The sequence below is a fragment of the Leuresthes tenuis genome, unplaced genomic scaffold (assembly GCF_036924035.1).
Source record: "Leuresthes tenuis unplaced genomic scaffold, fLeuTen1.0.hap1 SCAF_24, whole genome shotgun sequence".
Lineage (NCBI taxonomy): Eukaryota > Metazoa > Chordata > Actinopteri > Atheriniformes > Atherinopsidae > Leuresthes > Leuresthes tenuis.
The window spans coordinates 8173661-8190807 of NW_027325378.1; the positions used below are offsets into that span (position 1 = coordinate 8173661).

At 37.6% G+C, this 17147-nt stretch overlaps 1 protein-coding gene across 1 annotated transcript in view; it reads left to right on the top strand.

Moving 5' to 3' along the window:
- The window catches only part of LOC140285017 (CD276 antigen-like), a 46579-nt gene extending 29885 nt beyond the window's left edge, over positions 1–16694 (top strand). The window contains exons 4-7 of the mRNA XM_072379072.1: positions 5608–5925; positions 6102–6368; positions 16126–16416; positions 16564–16694. Coding sequence (XP_072235173.1) covers positions 5608–5925; positions 6102–6368; positions 16126–16416; positions 16564–16694 — 1007 coding nt within the window. The remainder of the gene's footprint in view (positions 1–5607; positions 5926–6101; positions 6369–16125; positions 16417–16563) is intronic.
- Positions 16695–17147: the final 453 nt, after the last annotated feature.

Genomic DNA, 17147 nt, shown 5'->3' on the forward strand with positions numbered 1-17147 from the left:
TGTCTCTGATGAGTCAGACTGAAAAGTTCAGAAGTCTCTCCCAGAGACTACAGTATGTGGGTGTCCTCTAGTTTCCTCCTACAGTCCAAAGACCTACGTGTTACATTAACTACAGCAGGTATCAGGCTGGGATAGAACATGGATGGAGGGATGGACAGATGGGTAGAAGATGCTGGAACTGTCATTTCAGGGACTTTTATATCATGAAAAGATTAAAGAAGAGATCTTAAGTCTAGAATATGTTGATAAAAAGCTGAATATGTTTGATTCTGTGTTATTTCTGCTTCAGTTATTGGCAGCTCCTCTGAAACAACAATCCCCTGCTCTGCCTCAAACACTTCTCTAACAAGCCTCATCTGGAGGTTCAACCACAGTCAGATCATCCTGAACAAAACTGGTCCTGATGTTACCCCCACAGTGTCAGAGGAGTGGAAGCAGCATGTGAAGAATGTTTCAGAGTCAGGCAGCCTCACACTACAGGACTTAACTTCACTTCAGGAGGGAAAATACACATGTGAGCTCAGTAACTCTGAGGAGACGACGATAGCTGACATCTCTCTGAGGATGAGTCCAGGTAAAATAACAAGTTAGAACCATAAGAATTAACAGTTATCTGTATGTCAGCATGATTATACAGATATTAAAACATGAAGCATCCAAGAAACCTTCAATCATCTGATTCTTCTAACGTTTCAGAGAATTCAGCAAATGTTTTAGGCATCATCTTTGGGGTGATTTCAGCCATTTTGATCACAGCAGCAGCAGTCGGCCTGGTGATGTTTTGGAAAAACAGAAAAAGTAAAAAAAAATTGTAAAAAAGATACAACTTGACTTTTACATTCATTCTGGTTGTTGTTTGCTTTGATGTCCATGTCTGACCTCAAACTTTTCTCAGATCAACAAAACAGCTCAAGGTCAAACGGATGAGACACAAACGTAAGTAAATGTTTTGTATTAAAATGCTCTGCTGCTCTGTATGAGTTACAGTTTATATGTTTACATGTTCAAGGAGAAAACTGATGTCATAAACTGATTCGTTTCCTTGTGGGACATTTAAATGTTGTTTTCCTGATTATCTTATGAAGGCATGCTCTTTAGCTAATAAATCAAGTTGAACTCTCACCTTGTATTTCTTAATTTTGTATTTCCGGTCTTTTTGTGTGTGTGTTTTGTACATGTTGTTCACAGATTCATGGGGAACCTTCACATGTTCTGAGGAAGACTCTGATGCTGTCCTGTGGCTGTACTGAATGACTGGATTGGAAATTAGTTGAATTCAATCAATAATGACTGGAAACAAAAAAGTTACATGGTAATGTTGGTGCTGTGACTTACACATTAACATTTTACATTTCAGTATTTTAAAATGCAAAAACTTTTAGTTCTTCCTGTTGTATGAAATATAATTTAGATATAAATCTGAATTAAGGTGGATGTGGGAATAATTGTGGGTATCAGCTCAGCTGAGCAGAAGATTGATCCACAGAGAGCTGCTGAAGAACAACTTCAGTTCTGTGATTCGGTTCTTTGTGACCAACCCTTCCTCCTGGTGTCAGAAACCGACAGGACACAGATGCAGGATCTTTTCAGAATAAGCCAGTTTTTTTATAATAAACCACTTATGGGTCTCCAGGACAGAGAAATCAAGAGGCTGTGAAATCCTGATACACTAACCTTAATAACTAGGCTGAGGCCAGTGTGACTATAACACTTTATCAAAACCAAACTCACTCCACTCCAGGAGTAAAACAGAAAGAGCAATAAAACATTACAAATAAACTCAATGCACTCTTCTAAAGTGATTATCAAACAAAGGACGCTCTATTGAAACATTACACGAAACAAAAACTATGAAACTTTACAATTAACCACAGCGCAAACGCTCCTTTAATGGAGGTGCTATGAAACTTTAATGAGAACAAAAGATCACTCCTAAACGGAGGAAACCAAAACAGGCTATGAAACTAAACGAGACTAGACTATGACTAGAGTTCAAAACTTAACAAAATCACTCTGTTGGAGGGAACGCACAAATTCACAGACATGGAATTCAAGGCTATGGATTACTTGGTAAGGCTAGGATGAAGAACTCACACAAGGATTGTTACAACACACTGGCACAGGACAGAGGGAGACACAGACTATATTTACACATGAGGGAACATGGGGAACAGGTGGAAATCAGACGCCTGACACAAGAGGAAAGGCAAGATACCTGAAACGAGAGGGAAGGTTAATATTTCAAAATAAAACAGGAAGTGACGAGACAAAACATTATTCAAAACAAAAGAACTCAACGGGTCATGACACCTGGTACTTCTCATTTTGTAATGTGACTGAATTACTGAAACACTGATTCTAGATTCATTGTATGCTGCACCCAAATTTATTCTGTTTCACAAGAAACATCTCTTCACCATCTTATAAACTGCATTTTGGGTCTGGGACATGCACTATTTATTCATATATCTATTATTATTTTATTGTGCAGCTATGAAGGAAAGCCCCACACATCAGGATCATACAGGATGACCTGTTTCTACAGCTTTTGTGCAAAATCCGGTGGATATGAAGTGTAGGTGAGACAGTTTATTAAACTTATTACAAACCTTATATCTTGTAAACATGAACAAATGTGTTGGTAAAACACTTGATGTGATTTTTAAGTGTTTTAAATGCAATACTGGTTTTAGAAAAGACTTCAATGATTGTTACAAAAAGAGGAGCTGCTCTGTCATTACTTTCTTATCTGCTAATAAGGTGTTAAATCATATTGTTGTTGTTGTGAATTATACAGTGTTTAGCCACAGTTTTAGCTTCTGTGAATATATTTTATTCATTATTTCTTGTCTTCAAAGTTCTGTGTTCCACAAGGCTGGATTATAAGAAGACAGAAATGGACACCCCTGTTGTGTCATATCTGCTATGATGGGTCTTGCAAATGAAATATTTTACACTGTAATCCTGCTAATGTTGGTGCTAAACTGCACTGCTGCTTTAAAGTCGTTACATTTCTACTCACACACATGTAAAGAGGTTCAGTTTTATATCCAAATATTGTTCATTATCCATGTAAACAACACAAACTTGTGCATCAATCCAAAAATAAACAGAAATCATGCAAAAGTAAAACATGTTGTGGTGTTTTATGACTGAAACTGAACAGACCATCATGATAATACACAAACACCAGAGAAACTATTAGCAAATGGAAACTGAGTCCTACTTAAAGACATTATACACCCAAGATGTTGTTTGTTGGCCAAAGACTTACTGAAACATTTTCACTTAAAAATGTAATGATTGACATAATTTCATCATTTTTGATTAATTTAAAAAAAGAGGGAAATATTGTAACTTCAGTTATGATGAAAACTTTACTTTGCCAACAGAGAGAGTGAAACAGACTGTGTGTTGGTTAATTGTTCTGTTCATGAGATCCATGAACTGCTTAAATCTACAATAGCAACAACAAAGCTAAAGTCCATAAGTTTTTTATTAAAACTTTAACAAGCACAGCTGATTGTTTCACGTAGATTTACTGAGTTAGATTATTATTTGTTAAAATGTGTGTATTAGATGGGATTTACTGTTTAGAGACAGAATGATTAATGACATCTAAGATAAGATCATCTTGTCTCGGGTGGAAACTCGTGTAATCGACATGTTTGTACATGTGGAGTTTTTCTTCTCTCAGGAATTTTTTTTCATCAGCTTTAATTTTCAGAAATTCTTTAAGTCTTTTGCTATTACAGAAAACTTAATGGAAAATGGATCAGAATGATCACATCATTGTATTAAAATCCATGAAAAACATGCAGAATACAAACACCTTTAAACTGTATTTCTGTGTGAAGTCCATAAACTGTCACACAGCTGAAGATTTTATGCAGAGTTGATTCAATTATTTTCATTATTTTTAATGCATCTTTTAGATGGGGAAATACAGTTTAATTAAAGAGTTAAAAAATAAATGTTTTCCCTAAACTTTATCTTTGATCAGCAGCAGGTAGAGTTCTTCCCGCCCCTTTCAAATGGAAGTCAAGCATGTCTCAGACCATTATAACTGCCTCTACCTTTGAGAGGAAGCAAAAACGGTCTGTTCAGACCTGTGCTGCACCTTCACATCAAACATTACAGGAATATGGACAATGTTAAGAATATCCTGCCATGTTTTTGGTGATCATGATGTTTCTCTACTTGATAAAAGTCTCCTCAGCAGGTGAGTCTCATGTTCATTACTGCAGCTGCTGCCACAATGTTTTTGCTTCTTTCAAACTTTCCCCTCATAGGAACAAGCTTTTGTCATGATGACATATTAAGTTGTTCTAGTCTTTATATAATGGTTCTGTTTTTTAGTGCAACAGATGTTTGTTAAGACACTGATTCACTTTAACTTGTTATAACCGTGACTGTGTCTGCACAAGATTTCCAGGTCAGGAGCAGATGAGCCTGAACCAAAACTCTTATTTGAAGACTTTTCTTCAGCTTTTATCAAAATGTTTCATGCTTCCCTCTAATTTTCTAATGACCACAGTATAAATCAATATATCCAGGTCATCATTTGGTGATCTAGCTTAACTAACCCTAAAAACAGAGCTCTTTCTAAACAGCTGACTGATATGCGCGCCTTTATTTAAAAGTTTTGGCGCTGGTATCAGTTGACCAATCACAGTCCAGCTGCAGCCGAAGCAGGAAGGAAAGATGACAAAAAGAGAAAAATAATATCAGCAGCTGACAATGTAAATGTTTAAGTAACGAGCTGATCAATATCACTGCCACATCTTTACAGCAGCAGTAGATCTGATTAATTTCTGATTGTGTATTTCATTAAATGTATGTAATACAGATCTTTATTAAACTATGTTTATATAATATACATGTCTGTTCTGTCAGATTTAACACAGTCAGAGGGCTTTTTGTAAGTGTCGGAGTTCATTTTATAACATTCAGGCTCTAAAATACTGAACAAAAGGTTTTTAGTTATTTAATGACTTATCACATTTTTAAATGTAAGATGTATGAGGGAAATAATGTGAATATGCAGACATCAGCTGATACAATTTTGCAAATTTGATACACTGCACACTCATTTAATTTGTATAAAAAATAAATATTTTTTTATTTCAATGATGACTTTGATTAAATGTTAGTTCCAAGTCAGCAGAAACAACCTTCAGAGGAATAAGTCTTATATAGTAATATATAGTAGATGTAATATAAGTTTTATATTAAATCTTTTTTTCTCTGTGACCTGCCTTATTCCCAACTATATACTTTTGAGTTTTCCCACATTTTATGAAATATAATCTGGTGCCAATGAGAATAGTTATTTTCCTGAGTGAAAAACAGAAGCATAAAAACTAGAACCAGAGGGATGATAGAGGAAACTCTGTCACATCTAAAGACCGGCAGATCTGGGGCAACACTTGCATTGGCAGCCGTCACAGTCAGTGGTTTCTGTGGGTTTTAGGACAGTCAGCATGATGCAGAAATGTGAAGAGAACATTTCATGTTATTCTCTTCTTTTCTTTAATCAACTGCACAACAACAAGGTTAGTTTTTGATGCAGGTCTCCACTAACAAAGGTTTCACCTTCTGTTTCAGATACTGAGCTGTCCTGTGTTGTCATGGAGATCTGCATCTTACCGTGTAGTTTCCAGGGTGGAGATGATACAGTTATCCACTGGATTCAGCTGACAGCGGGACACTCTCGTGTTCACTCTTTCTACCAAAACAGAGACCAGCTGGGACTTCAGGACCAGTGTTTCAGAGGCAGAACTTCACTGTTCCAGGATCAGATCTCCAGAGGAAATGCCTCACTGCAGCTGACAGGGGTGAAGATTCAGGACCAGGGCAGATATGAGTGCTTCATCAGCACCATCAGAGGAAACAAAGACACATTTATCAACCTGAAAGTGGACGGTATGAGAAACACTCAGTAAAACACCAACACATATTAAGACAAATTTTTTTTATTTGAAGGTGCACTGCAACTTGAAGCAAAACTTGCCAGCTTTTTGAAAAAATAGAAATGAGATCATCATCAAACTGGAATTTGTCCATTTGTCATGGAGCAGCTTTTTTGTTATTTTGTGCAGCTCCAGTCAGGAAAGTCAGCATCGATCAGGTAGGAAACAGGATCACCTGCAGCTCTAACTGGATCTACCCTGAACCTGAGCTCACCTGGTCCACCAGCCCTCCATCCAACATGAACCTCCAGAACACAACCACAGTCCAGCAGACTGAACAGCAGCTTTACAACATCAGCAGCTCTCTGATACTTTCAGACAGTGACACTGATCTGATCTACAGCTGCACCGTCAGCACCAGAACAAGCTGCAGGAGAGCTACTTGGAGACAAATCTGTGAGTATTTTTACTGATCTGATTTACTGCAGGATGCATTATTGATAATGACTTAAGGCAGAGATACATTAATCATCTTCAGATAAAGTCTCACAGAGATTAGATGAAGTTCAGAAGACATTCAGACCATTTCTGTCTCTGATGAGTCAGACTGAAGAGTTCAGAAGTCTCTCTCAGAGACTACAGTATGTGGGTGTCCTCTAGTTTCCTCCTACAGTCCAAAGACCTACGTGTTACATTAACTACAGCAGGTATCAGGCTGGGATAGAAAATGGATGGAGAGATGGATAGATGGGTAGAAGATGCTGGAACTGTCATTTCAGGGACTTTTATATCATGAAAAGATTAAAGAAGAGATCTTAAGTCAGAATTTGTTGATAAAAAGCTGAATATGTTTGATTCTGTGTTATTTCTGCTTCAGTTATTGGCAGCTCCTCTGAAACAACAATCCCCTGCTCTGAGTCAAACACTTCTCTAACAAGCCTCATCTGGAGGTTCAACCACACTCAGATCATCCTGAACAAAGCTGGTCCTGATGTTACCTACACAGTGTCAGAGGAGTGGAGGCAGCATGTGAAGGATGTTTCAGAGTCAGGCAGCCTCACACTACAGGACTTAACTTCACTTCAGCAGGGAAAATACACATGTGAGCTCAGTAACTCCGAGGAGACGATGATAGCTGACATCTCTCTGAGGATGAGTCCAGGTAAAATAACAAGTTAGAACCATAAAAAACTGTTTTTATATATAAGAACTGGAGGAATCTGTCATTTATCTGTAAAATCAGTGTGATTTTATAGTCATTAAAACATGAAGCATCCAGAAAAACTTCAGTTTTCTGACATTTCTGACATTTCAGAGAATTCAGTCAGTGATGGAGGCATCATCATTGGAGTAGTTGTAGCAGCTGTAGCTGTAGCTGTAGCAGTCGGTCTGTTGATCATCTGGAAAAAGAGAAAAGGTAAAATAATGATCCAACTTAACTTTTCAATGAAAAGTTTTCATTGTCTATGTTGTTTGTGTTGATGGTGTTAACTGGAAATTATTTATAAAAAAGCAAAAGGTGAAAGATGAAATGACTCCACCTCTAATTTTGTTTTACATATGGAGAAATAAAGTAGATCCATGATAGACTTTAAACATAAAAAATTAAAAATGCTTGTTCATATCCAACATTAGAGCTTTGTTACAACCTAAATTAAGCGGCACAGATTGAATTTTTTTAATAGGACGGAGTTCACAGCCAACAACTTTCACCATTTAGTAGATTCGGGATGAATCACAAACACCTGAACAAGAATCTGATGAGCTCACAGATGATGTTGGAACATCAAAGTCCCTGTTTGGGCCAGACTGGGACTCTGGGCTTCTTCACCAACACTAAACAGAGACAGATTTAAATATTCCAAAACAGAAAATCAGAACTAATGAAACTGAATAGTAGTGGTAAAATTTTCACCTTTCATGTGGGTGACCTGGGTTGAAATCCCCTGCATGAAAAGTACTACCTCCTGTAGGGGTCCTTTGGCAAGAGCCCCTTACCCTACCTGCCTACCTGTGTAAGTTAAGAGTGAGAGTGTGTAAGCCAAATACACAAAGATAAACATTTTGATGGTATTAAGTCATGAAACCATAAAGGCTTCTGGAGAGCTGCTGTGCATATTGAATAATGTTAGATCATACAGTCAAAAATCAATCTGTATCGATTGTTTGTGTGGATGATGTCATCTGGACATTTTTCAGGTAAACAAAAAGTCAACAGCAGCAGGTCAGACACAGATGGAGCCCAAACGTGAGTAAATCTTTAAATCTGACTTTAATGCTCTCAAGAATTTTTAAGGATCAGTTTTCATCATGATGTGAAATATTTATATATGTTAACAGATGGTTGGAACTTAAAGGTCAAACCGACTTCTGATAAATGAGGTTTTGTTGGACTTCGACTGAGGACTCTCCTTCACCGTCCTGCCTCATATTCTGATGAAGACTCCTGTGATCAGATTACAGGTTTACACTGGGAATTCATTTAATAAGAACAACTGATAACAAAGCAGCAGTATTCTGATGCATTAATGTGTTTTATGTTACAGATGAGCAGAACTTTGAACCACAGTGATCTGTCTGAGAAGAACTTCTGTTTTATTTATTTTAAGACTGAAACAGACTAAAACACGTCTATCCTGTATTATTTTAAGATTTTATATTGTGGCTCGTAGGCTCTGAAATACAAATTTCTACTCCACAAAATGCTTTTGCACTGATTTAGTTTTCCAGTAGACTCCAGCTCAGTAAGCATGGAGTGTTTTTTCTACTCTTCTGTATAAACTGAGATGGAGTGAAACAAAGGCAGCTTGAGTTTTTTAGATAAGTAGGTAATAAACTTATCAGACACAGGAGACTGTTTTCTGTGCATATCAGCACAGTTCTTTGATTATTTTAGACATCATGACTGAAAATCTTTTCTCCAGAGTTTTTTCTCAGTTTTTATCTGTTTACGGTAAGCTGGTTTTCTTTTGAGCCGTTTAATCCAGCAGGGGGCGCTGTTATATCATTCATACATTGTAGTAAATGAAAACTGGCTCTGTCATGTTTTAGACTTGGTCAGGTTTTTTTTTTACCTTCACCCGTTTTATGTTTATTCATATTATTTGTTCTTTTTTATACACTAAAATACAGTGTTTTGTTTGAAGCCTTTAAATTTTTGTACATTAATTATTTTTTCATAATACATTTATGGTAAAGTTTCTTAGAATCCTTGAAGAAAACTTAAAATCTTTTGAACATTAGTCTGAGCTTAAGAGTGATTCAAGATCAACCTCAGAAGATCTCTGAGCAGGGAGAAATGTAGGTTTTCTGAGATATGACACATTCTTTTGAATAGGGTTGACTTTGAAATAATTGGCATACTTTTTTTTTTTATTTTACCCAAAGTTTACCAAATGTTTGCTGAATTATGTTTATATTTGATGTATTATGTTGTTGATTTTGTTATAAATGTGCTCGATGCTAACAAACAAATATTAGGAACTTTTTTTAATTAGCCTTTTTCCTGATTTATTGCTTTATCTGTTATCTATAAATTGCTTTTATAAGAGTGGGAATTCCTTCACTTTTTTTTGTTTTTTCGTTATTTCTTGCTTGTGTCCCTCATCCTTCTTTGACACACTGTAGTGTTTTGACTCACTATCATGGATTATCTGGAGCACTTTCTTCTGCTTCTCCTTCAGAAATTGCTTTTTTGGAGGGGCTGAACATGCCCAAAAAGTTGGAATATTTTGCAGACACTACCAATAGAATTTCGTGTTTTGAGGGTCTCGTGGATGCCTGTAACTGCACTCCCTGGAAATTCATATGAGGATCATATTTGTTAAGGAGTCTTAACAGAATGTGTCCAGGACCAGACTGAAAGTCCAACGACTGACCCGACACAAGCAGCTGAGCCTTATGTCAGTTCTGGTCACCAATATTCAATATTTTTATGTTTTTTTGATGATATCTTCAATATTTAACATAACATAACAATTATGTTATTCAAAAAATATGAATCACCATGAGGACAAAGTCAATCATTTAAAAAGAGGAGGTTTAACCGCTCCAATGTGTCTTATTCATGTTTTAGTTTCTTCAGATGCTGAGAATATAAGTGGACAGTTGTTAGCTTTCAGACCCCCTTTTTAAACAAAGCTTTGGCTCTGAATGGTGAACCTGCTTTAAGACACATTGTGGTGTCAAACAGAACAACATCTGTTTTGACCTGACTCACATGGCCACAACAGAAGGAAGACTCACCATGCACTAAAGTTAAAGAATCATTTTATTAACTAAAATCAGACTAAACTGATATTCCAGCACCATATTATCAGCTTTTCATAATCTAAAAAGATCATTTAAAATGTAGTTTAGTAACACTGAAAGCACACCTTTAAATCAATGCAACCTTCACAGTTTCAAACGTGAACAAAAGTTTCCTCATTGTTTTTCTCAAATGAAATCTAAATAAATCTGAATGACATCTTACAACATGATGTCATCTTACAACTTGATGATCCAAGCAAACAAAATAAGTAAGCATGAGGAAGAATCAGGCTAGGATAACCACGGGGGTGACAACAACAAACTGGTGAGTAATTAACAGGAAACAAATGTGCATGGAAACAAAGACAACTGAGGACATCAAGAGGTGATGACAAGAATAAGACTAAATATAGAATAATATAGAATAAACTTTAGCTAAGACGAGGACTGAAAGTAACTAGAAACTAAACAGATCATATATGAAATACATGAACATGAATACAAACAAACCTATGAAGACACAGAACTGAGGACCTGGGAAATTAAACGTTACACATACAGAGCACAAACTCTTACAACAGAATCTAAAAAGAGTTCTGGAGACCAAAACCGAACACGCAAAGAATAAAGAAAAAAAGAAAAAACTTAAATCAAACTTAAATCAAACAGGAGCTGAACCGAAACACAGAACAGAAACTAAACCAAGGAACTAAGAATACCTGAACCGGAGCACTGAACAAAAACCACAGCAATCATAACCAGATAACAACTAAATTTAATGGGAAACCAAACACGAAAAGGCAAACGATAAACTAGAACATTAAACCCATGAACATACTGAAACCAACAAACCCTGAACATTTTACGGATTTAAAACAGTAATTGTGATTGTTTCGTCTTGAACTTCACATTCAACATAAAGAAGAACTTCACTGAGAAGGAAACACTCAGAGTTTTGGCTTTCCCAAAGATTTACTGCACTGAACTAGTGCAAAATATTTTAAAATAGCTAAAGTCTGCTTTAATAAAATGAGTCATATTTCATTTCTTAATTATATCGAATCTTTACTTTACAGTTAAACACAGTTATACATATTATTTGGATATCTGTATCTGCCCCAGTGAATAGCATATTGTTTGCTCATCTGAAGATCTAACTTCCTCTTTTTACCACGCCTCTTTCACCGTCTGCAACACTTCGCTGCTTTCAAACAGCGGTACCAGCAGCTGTCCTGTTTCTTCTTCCCAGAACCATCACATGAAATGTCACAGGAGGATGACCGGGATCTGCAATACTGTATTTTTGATCAGTTTTCCCTGGATGATCATTCGTGTCAGAGCAGGTGAGTTTGGACCAACAGCTGCGGCCACATCACTAAGCAAATATTTACTCAGTCTTTCCTCAGAAAGAGAAACTGTTGAATATAACAAGATCATTTTAATATTTGACTCTATGATCCTTCTACTAACTTCAAATGTATTCTGTTTATAAAGAAACATTTTCCCTGTTTCATAAAAATGGTGTCTCTCTTTAAAGATAAGTTGGTGTTGGCTGTAAAAATGATTTGTTTTATAGGATGTTAAAAAGAAAATTAAACCTAAAGAGATATGAAATAACAACTATCATATCAGGACCATTTGATCTGTTACTGCAGCTTTGTGGGAAAACTTGTGGTTGTGATGTAGAGCAGGGGCTGTTGTTCTAGTTCTCTTTTTAAAGAGCTTTTCGGTGTGATGTGGAGGAGCTGTTCATCAGACTTTGTAAACCCATTTTTCAATTTCACAGAGCTCACTGAACCAATACGAAAACCAACAGGGAAGAAGTGGATCACATATGTGCTTTCTTTATGGTTTTGGTTCCATAAGGTTTTGCAGTTATTATTTATTCATTTTATTTAATGTTATTAATTTTATTTAATGTTTAAAGTATCAGCAGGTACTTAAGGTGTCCAAACTTTTTACTGAACGTGTAAAAGAAGCTTTTTGTTTAGACTTTTGCTGCATTTTAAACTTCAAATCATCGGGTTAAACATGGTTTAGTGTAATAAAGGTCTTTATAACTCTCATAAAAAGCACTTTACATTTATTAATAAAGCAGCATGTTGGGGGAGTAGCTGCACAGAGCCTTCCCAGCATGCATTGTGACACCATGTTTGTGTTTGCGTGTGTTCTTAGTTGCTTTAAAGTGTTATTCTTTGCGCAGGTGTCAGGGTTGTGCTGTTTCACACTTCTTTCGTTAGATCACTGAGTTTTATGACAGTAAATGATCACACCATGCCATCCTTAAAGTTTTACAGTTAGTGATTTGGGCTTTTCTTCTATGGTCTGTGTACACTGACAGACTGTGATGAGCTGGGGGAAGTCAAGCTCTTCATTGCTTATAACTACATATGTCTTGTGTCACCCAAAAGATGCAACTCAACATTGTGAGAACTTGCAAAAGTAATGACTCAAGAACAGTGTGGTTGTGGTTGATTGCGTCAGGAAATTGATACGCCATGCTGGATGTCCTGTGAAAGTAGCACACATTATAACGCCGGTTTGGTTCCACCGATTAGAAGTACTTTATAAACTATCTCTGTAACTGAGTCATTGAAAGACTTATATCTGAATATATATGTGTGATATTGTGCAAGTTCCTTACATCTGTTGTCTCCTTTTCCAGGGTAACTGTCACGATTTACGTTCTGATTCATGTCTTGTCTCGTCATTTCCTTTTATACTTTGAAAAATCTTCTCCTCTCGTTTCAGGTACCTTGCCCTTCCTCCCGTGTCAAGCGTCTCATTGTCTTCCCTGATTCCCAAGTGTTTCCACCTGTTCCCCGTGCGCCCTCATGTGTTCAAATAGTCTGCGTTTCCCCTGCGTTCGAGCATCATTACCAGCCCTTTGTCGTCTTCCATGTGCCACAGATTCCACGAGCCTACAGTGAGCGATTCTCCTGCAGTGCTATTTTGTTTGTAAATTATTCTCGTCCATAGCCTTAGTTTATTTATTCTCTACGGTAAGTTTCATAGCTTTGTTTTTCCTCCGGTTTTTCGTTTTTTTGTAACATTTCATAGTTGCCTCCGTTAAAAAAAGAGTTTCGAGTTTCCGTTGAAGTTTCATAGTGCCTCTGTTTTAAGAGTGCGACCTGTGTTCATATCCGCTTCATTAGGAGAGCGTGACTTTTTGTTTTATTGTTCATAGCATTTCTGTTTTCCTCCCAGCGTGTTTGTAAATGCCATAGCTGCGCTCCTCCTCTGCCTTAGTTCCTGAGGGCGCTTAGGTTTTCATAGCACTTTCTTTTGCGCTGCCGGGAGATCGCCCTGCATTGCTCTGTGTGTTTATTACAATAAACCTTCTGAACCCAAGAGACCCTGCATCTGTGTCCTAAGTCCCCACGGTTCCTGGCAGTAACTTTATTTCCAGGGTCTCTTATTAGAAAAAGGGGGATAATAAATATGGGATCGCGAGTTTAGATAACGGATTTAAGTGGAGTGGATTAAATGGTTTATAATTGTGTCCCACTTGTATAACAAGTGTTAGTTAAAATATTTTGTAGATTTTTCTGAGGCTTTTGGGAGATTCAGACTATCCTGTTACATGGTGGAACTTAGAGAGGAGGCAGTGGTCGTTTTTAACAGGCTGCTAGTTAATACCAGAGGCTGATGCTGCTGTGAGGTGTGTTTGAATGTGTCATGATGTTATTTGTACATCGTAGGGTCAGCACTGAAAAAGTAAAGATTTCTGCCATCTCTCCTGGGTGTTTTTTTGTTTCAGATACTGAGGTGTCCTGTGTTTTCAGTGAGAGTTGTGTCTTACCGTGCAGCTGTCAGGGGGGTGCGAATGTTGTCATCCACTGGATTCAGATGACAGCGGAATACCCTCATGCCCACTCATTCTACAACAACCAGGACCAACCGGGACACCAGAGCCAGCGCTTCAAAGGCAGGACGTCACTGTTCAAGGATCAGATCTCCAGAGGAAACGCCTCACTGCAGCTGACAGGAGTGGAAGTTCAGGATGAAGCCAGATACAAATGTCACTGCAACACAGTCAGAGGAAACAAAGACTCCTTAATCAAAGTTAAAGTGAATGGTATGAGAAACACAAACTGTGTGATGAGCAGGTCATCTTATTATGAAGCCCCCTTTGCTGAAATCCCATTTTTTAACAATGTTAACATGTCCATGAGTTTTTCATTTATTCCTTTTCAAAACACAGATGATGAATGTGAATTTAAAAAAAAAAAACTTTCATGTAAGCATGCATGTCTATCAGCCTTTACATATATTTTTCTAATGAGTTATCTCTTTAGCCTGATCTCATTAATAACCCCTGCACTCAGGCCCCGGGGCTTTGCACGACCAACCGGAGCGCATCGCTGCAGAGACTGACGCTGACTCCCCTGTCTCAGTGGTCACTGATTCTCTGATTACTTTTCAGATCAGGAGGCTTTTTGGGAAAGCAAGCTGCCCCATTTGCTTGAGTAAAGGAATCGCTGACAAGAGCAGGCAGAAAATAAACTTACCATATGCCTGCTGGTGTTTCTCTGACTTTATCTTAAGTATCCGGTCCTGAGCTCATTTGTCCCCTTAAAAGAATCTGTTACTTTCACAAATTCAGCTGCATCACCCTCTGGCTACTCTATTTTACACCTGAGCTTTTCAGCCACTTCCAAGTAGCATTTTTGGAAAATAAACTTACCATATGCCTGCTGGTGTTTCTCTGACTTTATCTTAAGTATCCGGTCCTGAGCTCATTTGTCCCCTTAAAAGAATCTGTTACTTTCACAAATTCAGCTGCATCACCCTCTGGCTACTCTATTTTACACCTGAGCTTTTCAGCCACTTCCAAGTAGCATTTTTGGAAAATAAACTTACCATATGCCTGCTGGTGTTTTCCAGATGAATATCTGCCACACTTTGCTCAGGTAGAGCCACAAGCATCATGCTGAAGATGAGCTTAGTATAAGCTGATGTGAAAAGCCAATAAGTGTCATGCTCAGTGAGTTATTTGCAATGCTTGCTCTTTATATAACTGGCAGGCAGAGTAGTGAGATTAGCTTACTCATAGGTCCTCATTTAGCAGGAGAAGTTACAGTGATGCACCACATAGTGTTCAGGTCATGAGAGGTCTTTCTCTTCAACTTCAAACTTCATTTCCAGGAACACAGATTAGTTTTAAGACATTAACTTCTGGAGTGGGACTTGTTTATTCTCCTTTATGTGTGTTATCTGTATCGCAATGTGACAAAAAGCTGTTGAACTGACAGATCAAAAATATATTTAACTCAGATTATAAACTCTTCTTATTTTTCAGCTCCTGTTTGTAAAGTCAACATCGATCAGGTAGGAAACAGGATCACCTGCAGCTCTAACTGGATCTACCCTGAACCTGAGCTCACCTGGTCCACCAGCCCTCCATCCAGCATGAGCCTCCAGAACATAACCACAGTCCAACGGACTGAACAGCAGCTTTACAACATCAGCAGCTCTCTGATACTTTCAGACAGTGATACTGATCTGATCTACAGCTGCACCGTCAGCACCAGAACAAACAGCAGGAGAGCTACTTGGTTTAGACAAAGTAAGTATTTTAAGAAGACATAAAGTCATGATGACACTTTATTTATGTGGTGGGTTACCGTGTCTTCACTCATTAAATCATTTTAATGGAGAAAGCTGCAGAGTCAGTTACAGTGTGTATAAAACAACTAGATCACCATCAAAGTGAAGAAAAAGAGCTGAACTGGTTCTCTGGAGGACATTCACTCTGACCTGACAGTGACCATCACAGAGCTTCAATAACACCAGAGATCTACTGATTACATTATGTGGTTTCTTTTGCCAACCTGTTATCTATTCTGTTCTTTAGCTTTATTTCTCTCTTCATTTACAATGTATTTTTCAATTTTGTGTTAGTTTTAGTTTCTGTCACTGCATCCAAAAAAGCTGAATGTTTGATTCTGTGTTATTTCAGCTTCAGTTATTGGCAGCTCCTCTGAAACAACAATCCCCTGCTCTGCCTCAAACACTTCTCTAACAAGCCTCATCTGGATATTCAACCACAATCAGATCATCCTGAACAAAGCTGGTCCTGATGTTACCTCCACAGTGTCAGAGGAGTGGAGGCAGCATGTGAAGAATGTTTCAGAGTCAGGCAGCCTCACACTACAGGACTTAACTTCACTTCAGCAGGGAAAATACACATGTGAGCTCAGTAACTCTGAGGAGACGATGATAGCTGACATCTCTCTGAGGATGAGTTCAGGTAAAATAACAAGTTAGAACCTCAGGAAGTGTTTGCAAGAAACTGTCAGTTATCTGTAATAACTGTGATCTTATTGATGTAGAAAATTATGAAGAAACCATTTTGAAGCATCCAGGGAGTCTTCAATTATCTATTCTTCTTATTCAGAAAATTCAGCCAATGTTGCAGTCATCATAGCCTCAATGGTTGTAGCCATTTTGATTGTAGCAGCAATATTCATCCTGGTGAAGCTCTGTAAAAAGATCAAAGGTAAAATCACCGTCTGCATCAATCTTTAAATCAATTCTGTGAATGTTGTTTGTGTTAATGATGTTGTCATCTGAACTTTTCACAGAGCAACCAGAAAACAGAATGTCAGCCAGAGATGAAACAGAGTAAGTCAGTCTTGTTGTTTTCTAATTAATCTGCACTCCTTCATCCACCTCAAATAAAGAGAGATCAGGTGTGAAGATCCGTCTGAGTTCACATTATATGAAAACATTAAACACACTTAAGTTAATAACTTCTGTTTGACTCGGTGAATAATTTTACTGTGGGGGAAAAAAAACAACTAGTATGAAATTGAACTCTGATTTTATTGTAAGTTTTTGTACATTTTGCAACAGAAGCAGAGATGTTCAGGATACTCATGAAACACCGACTGATGATGTCCCGTCTGACTCCAACCATCGAGCCTCCAACATCCCTCTGATTCAGTCAGATGAAGACTCTGATGAAGAGGTCTGTGACTT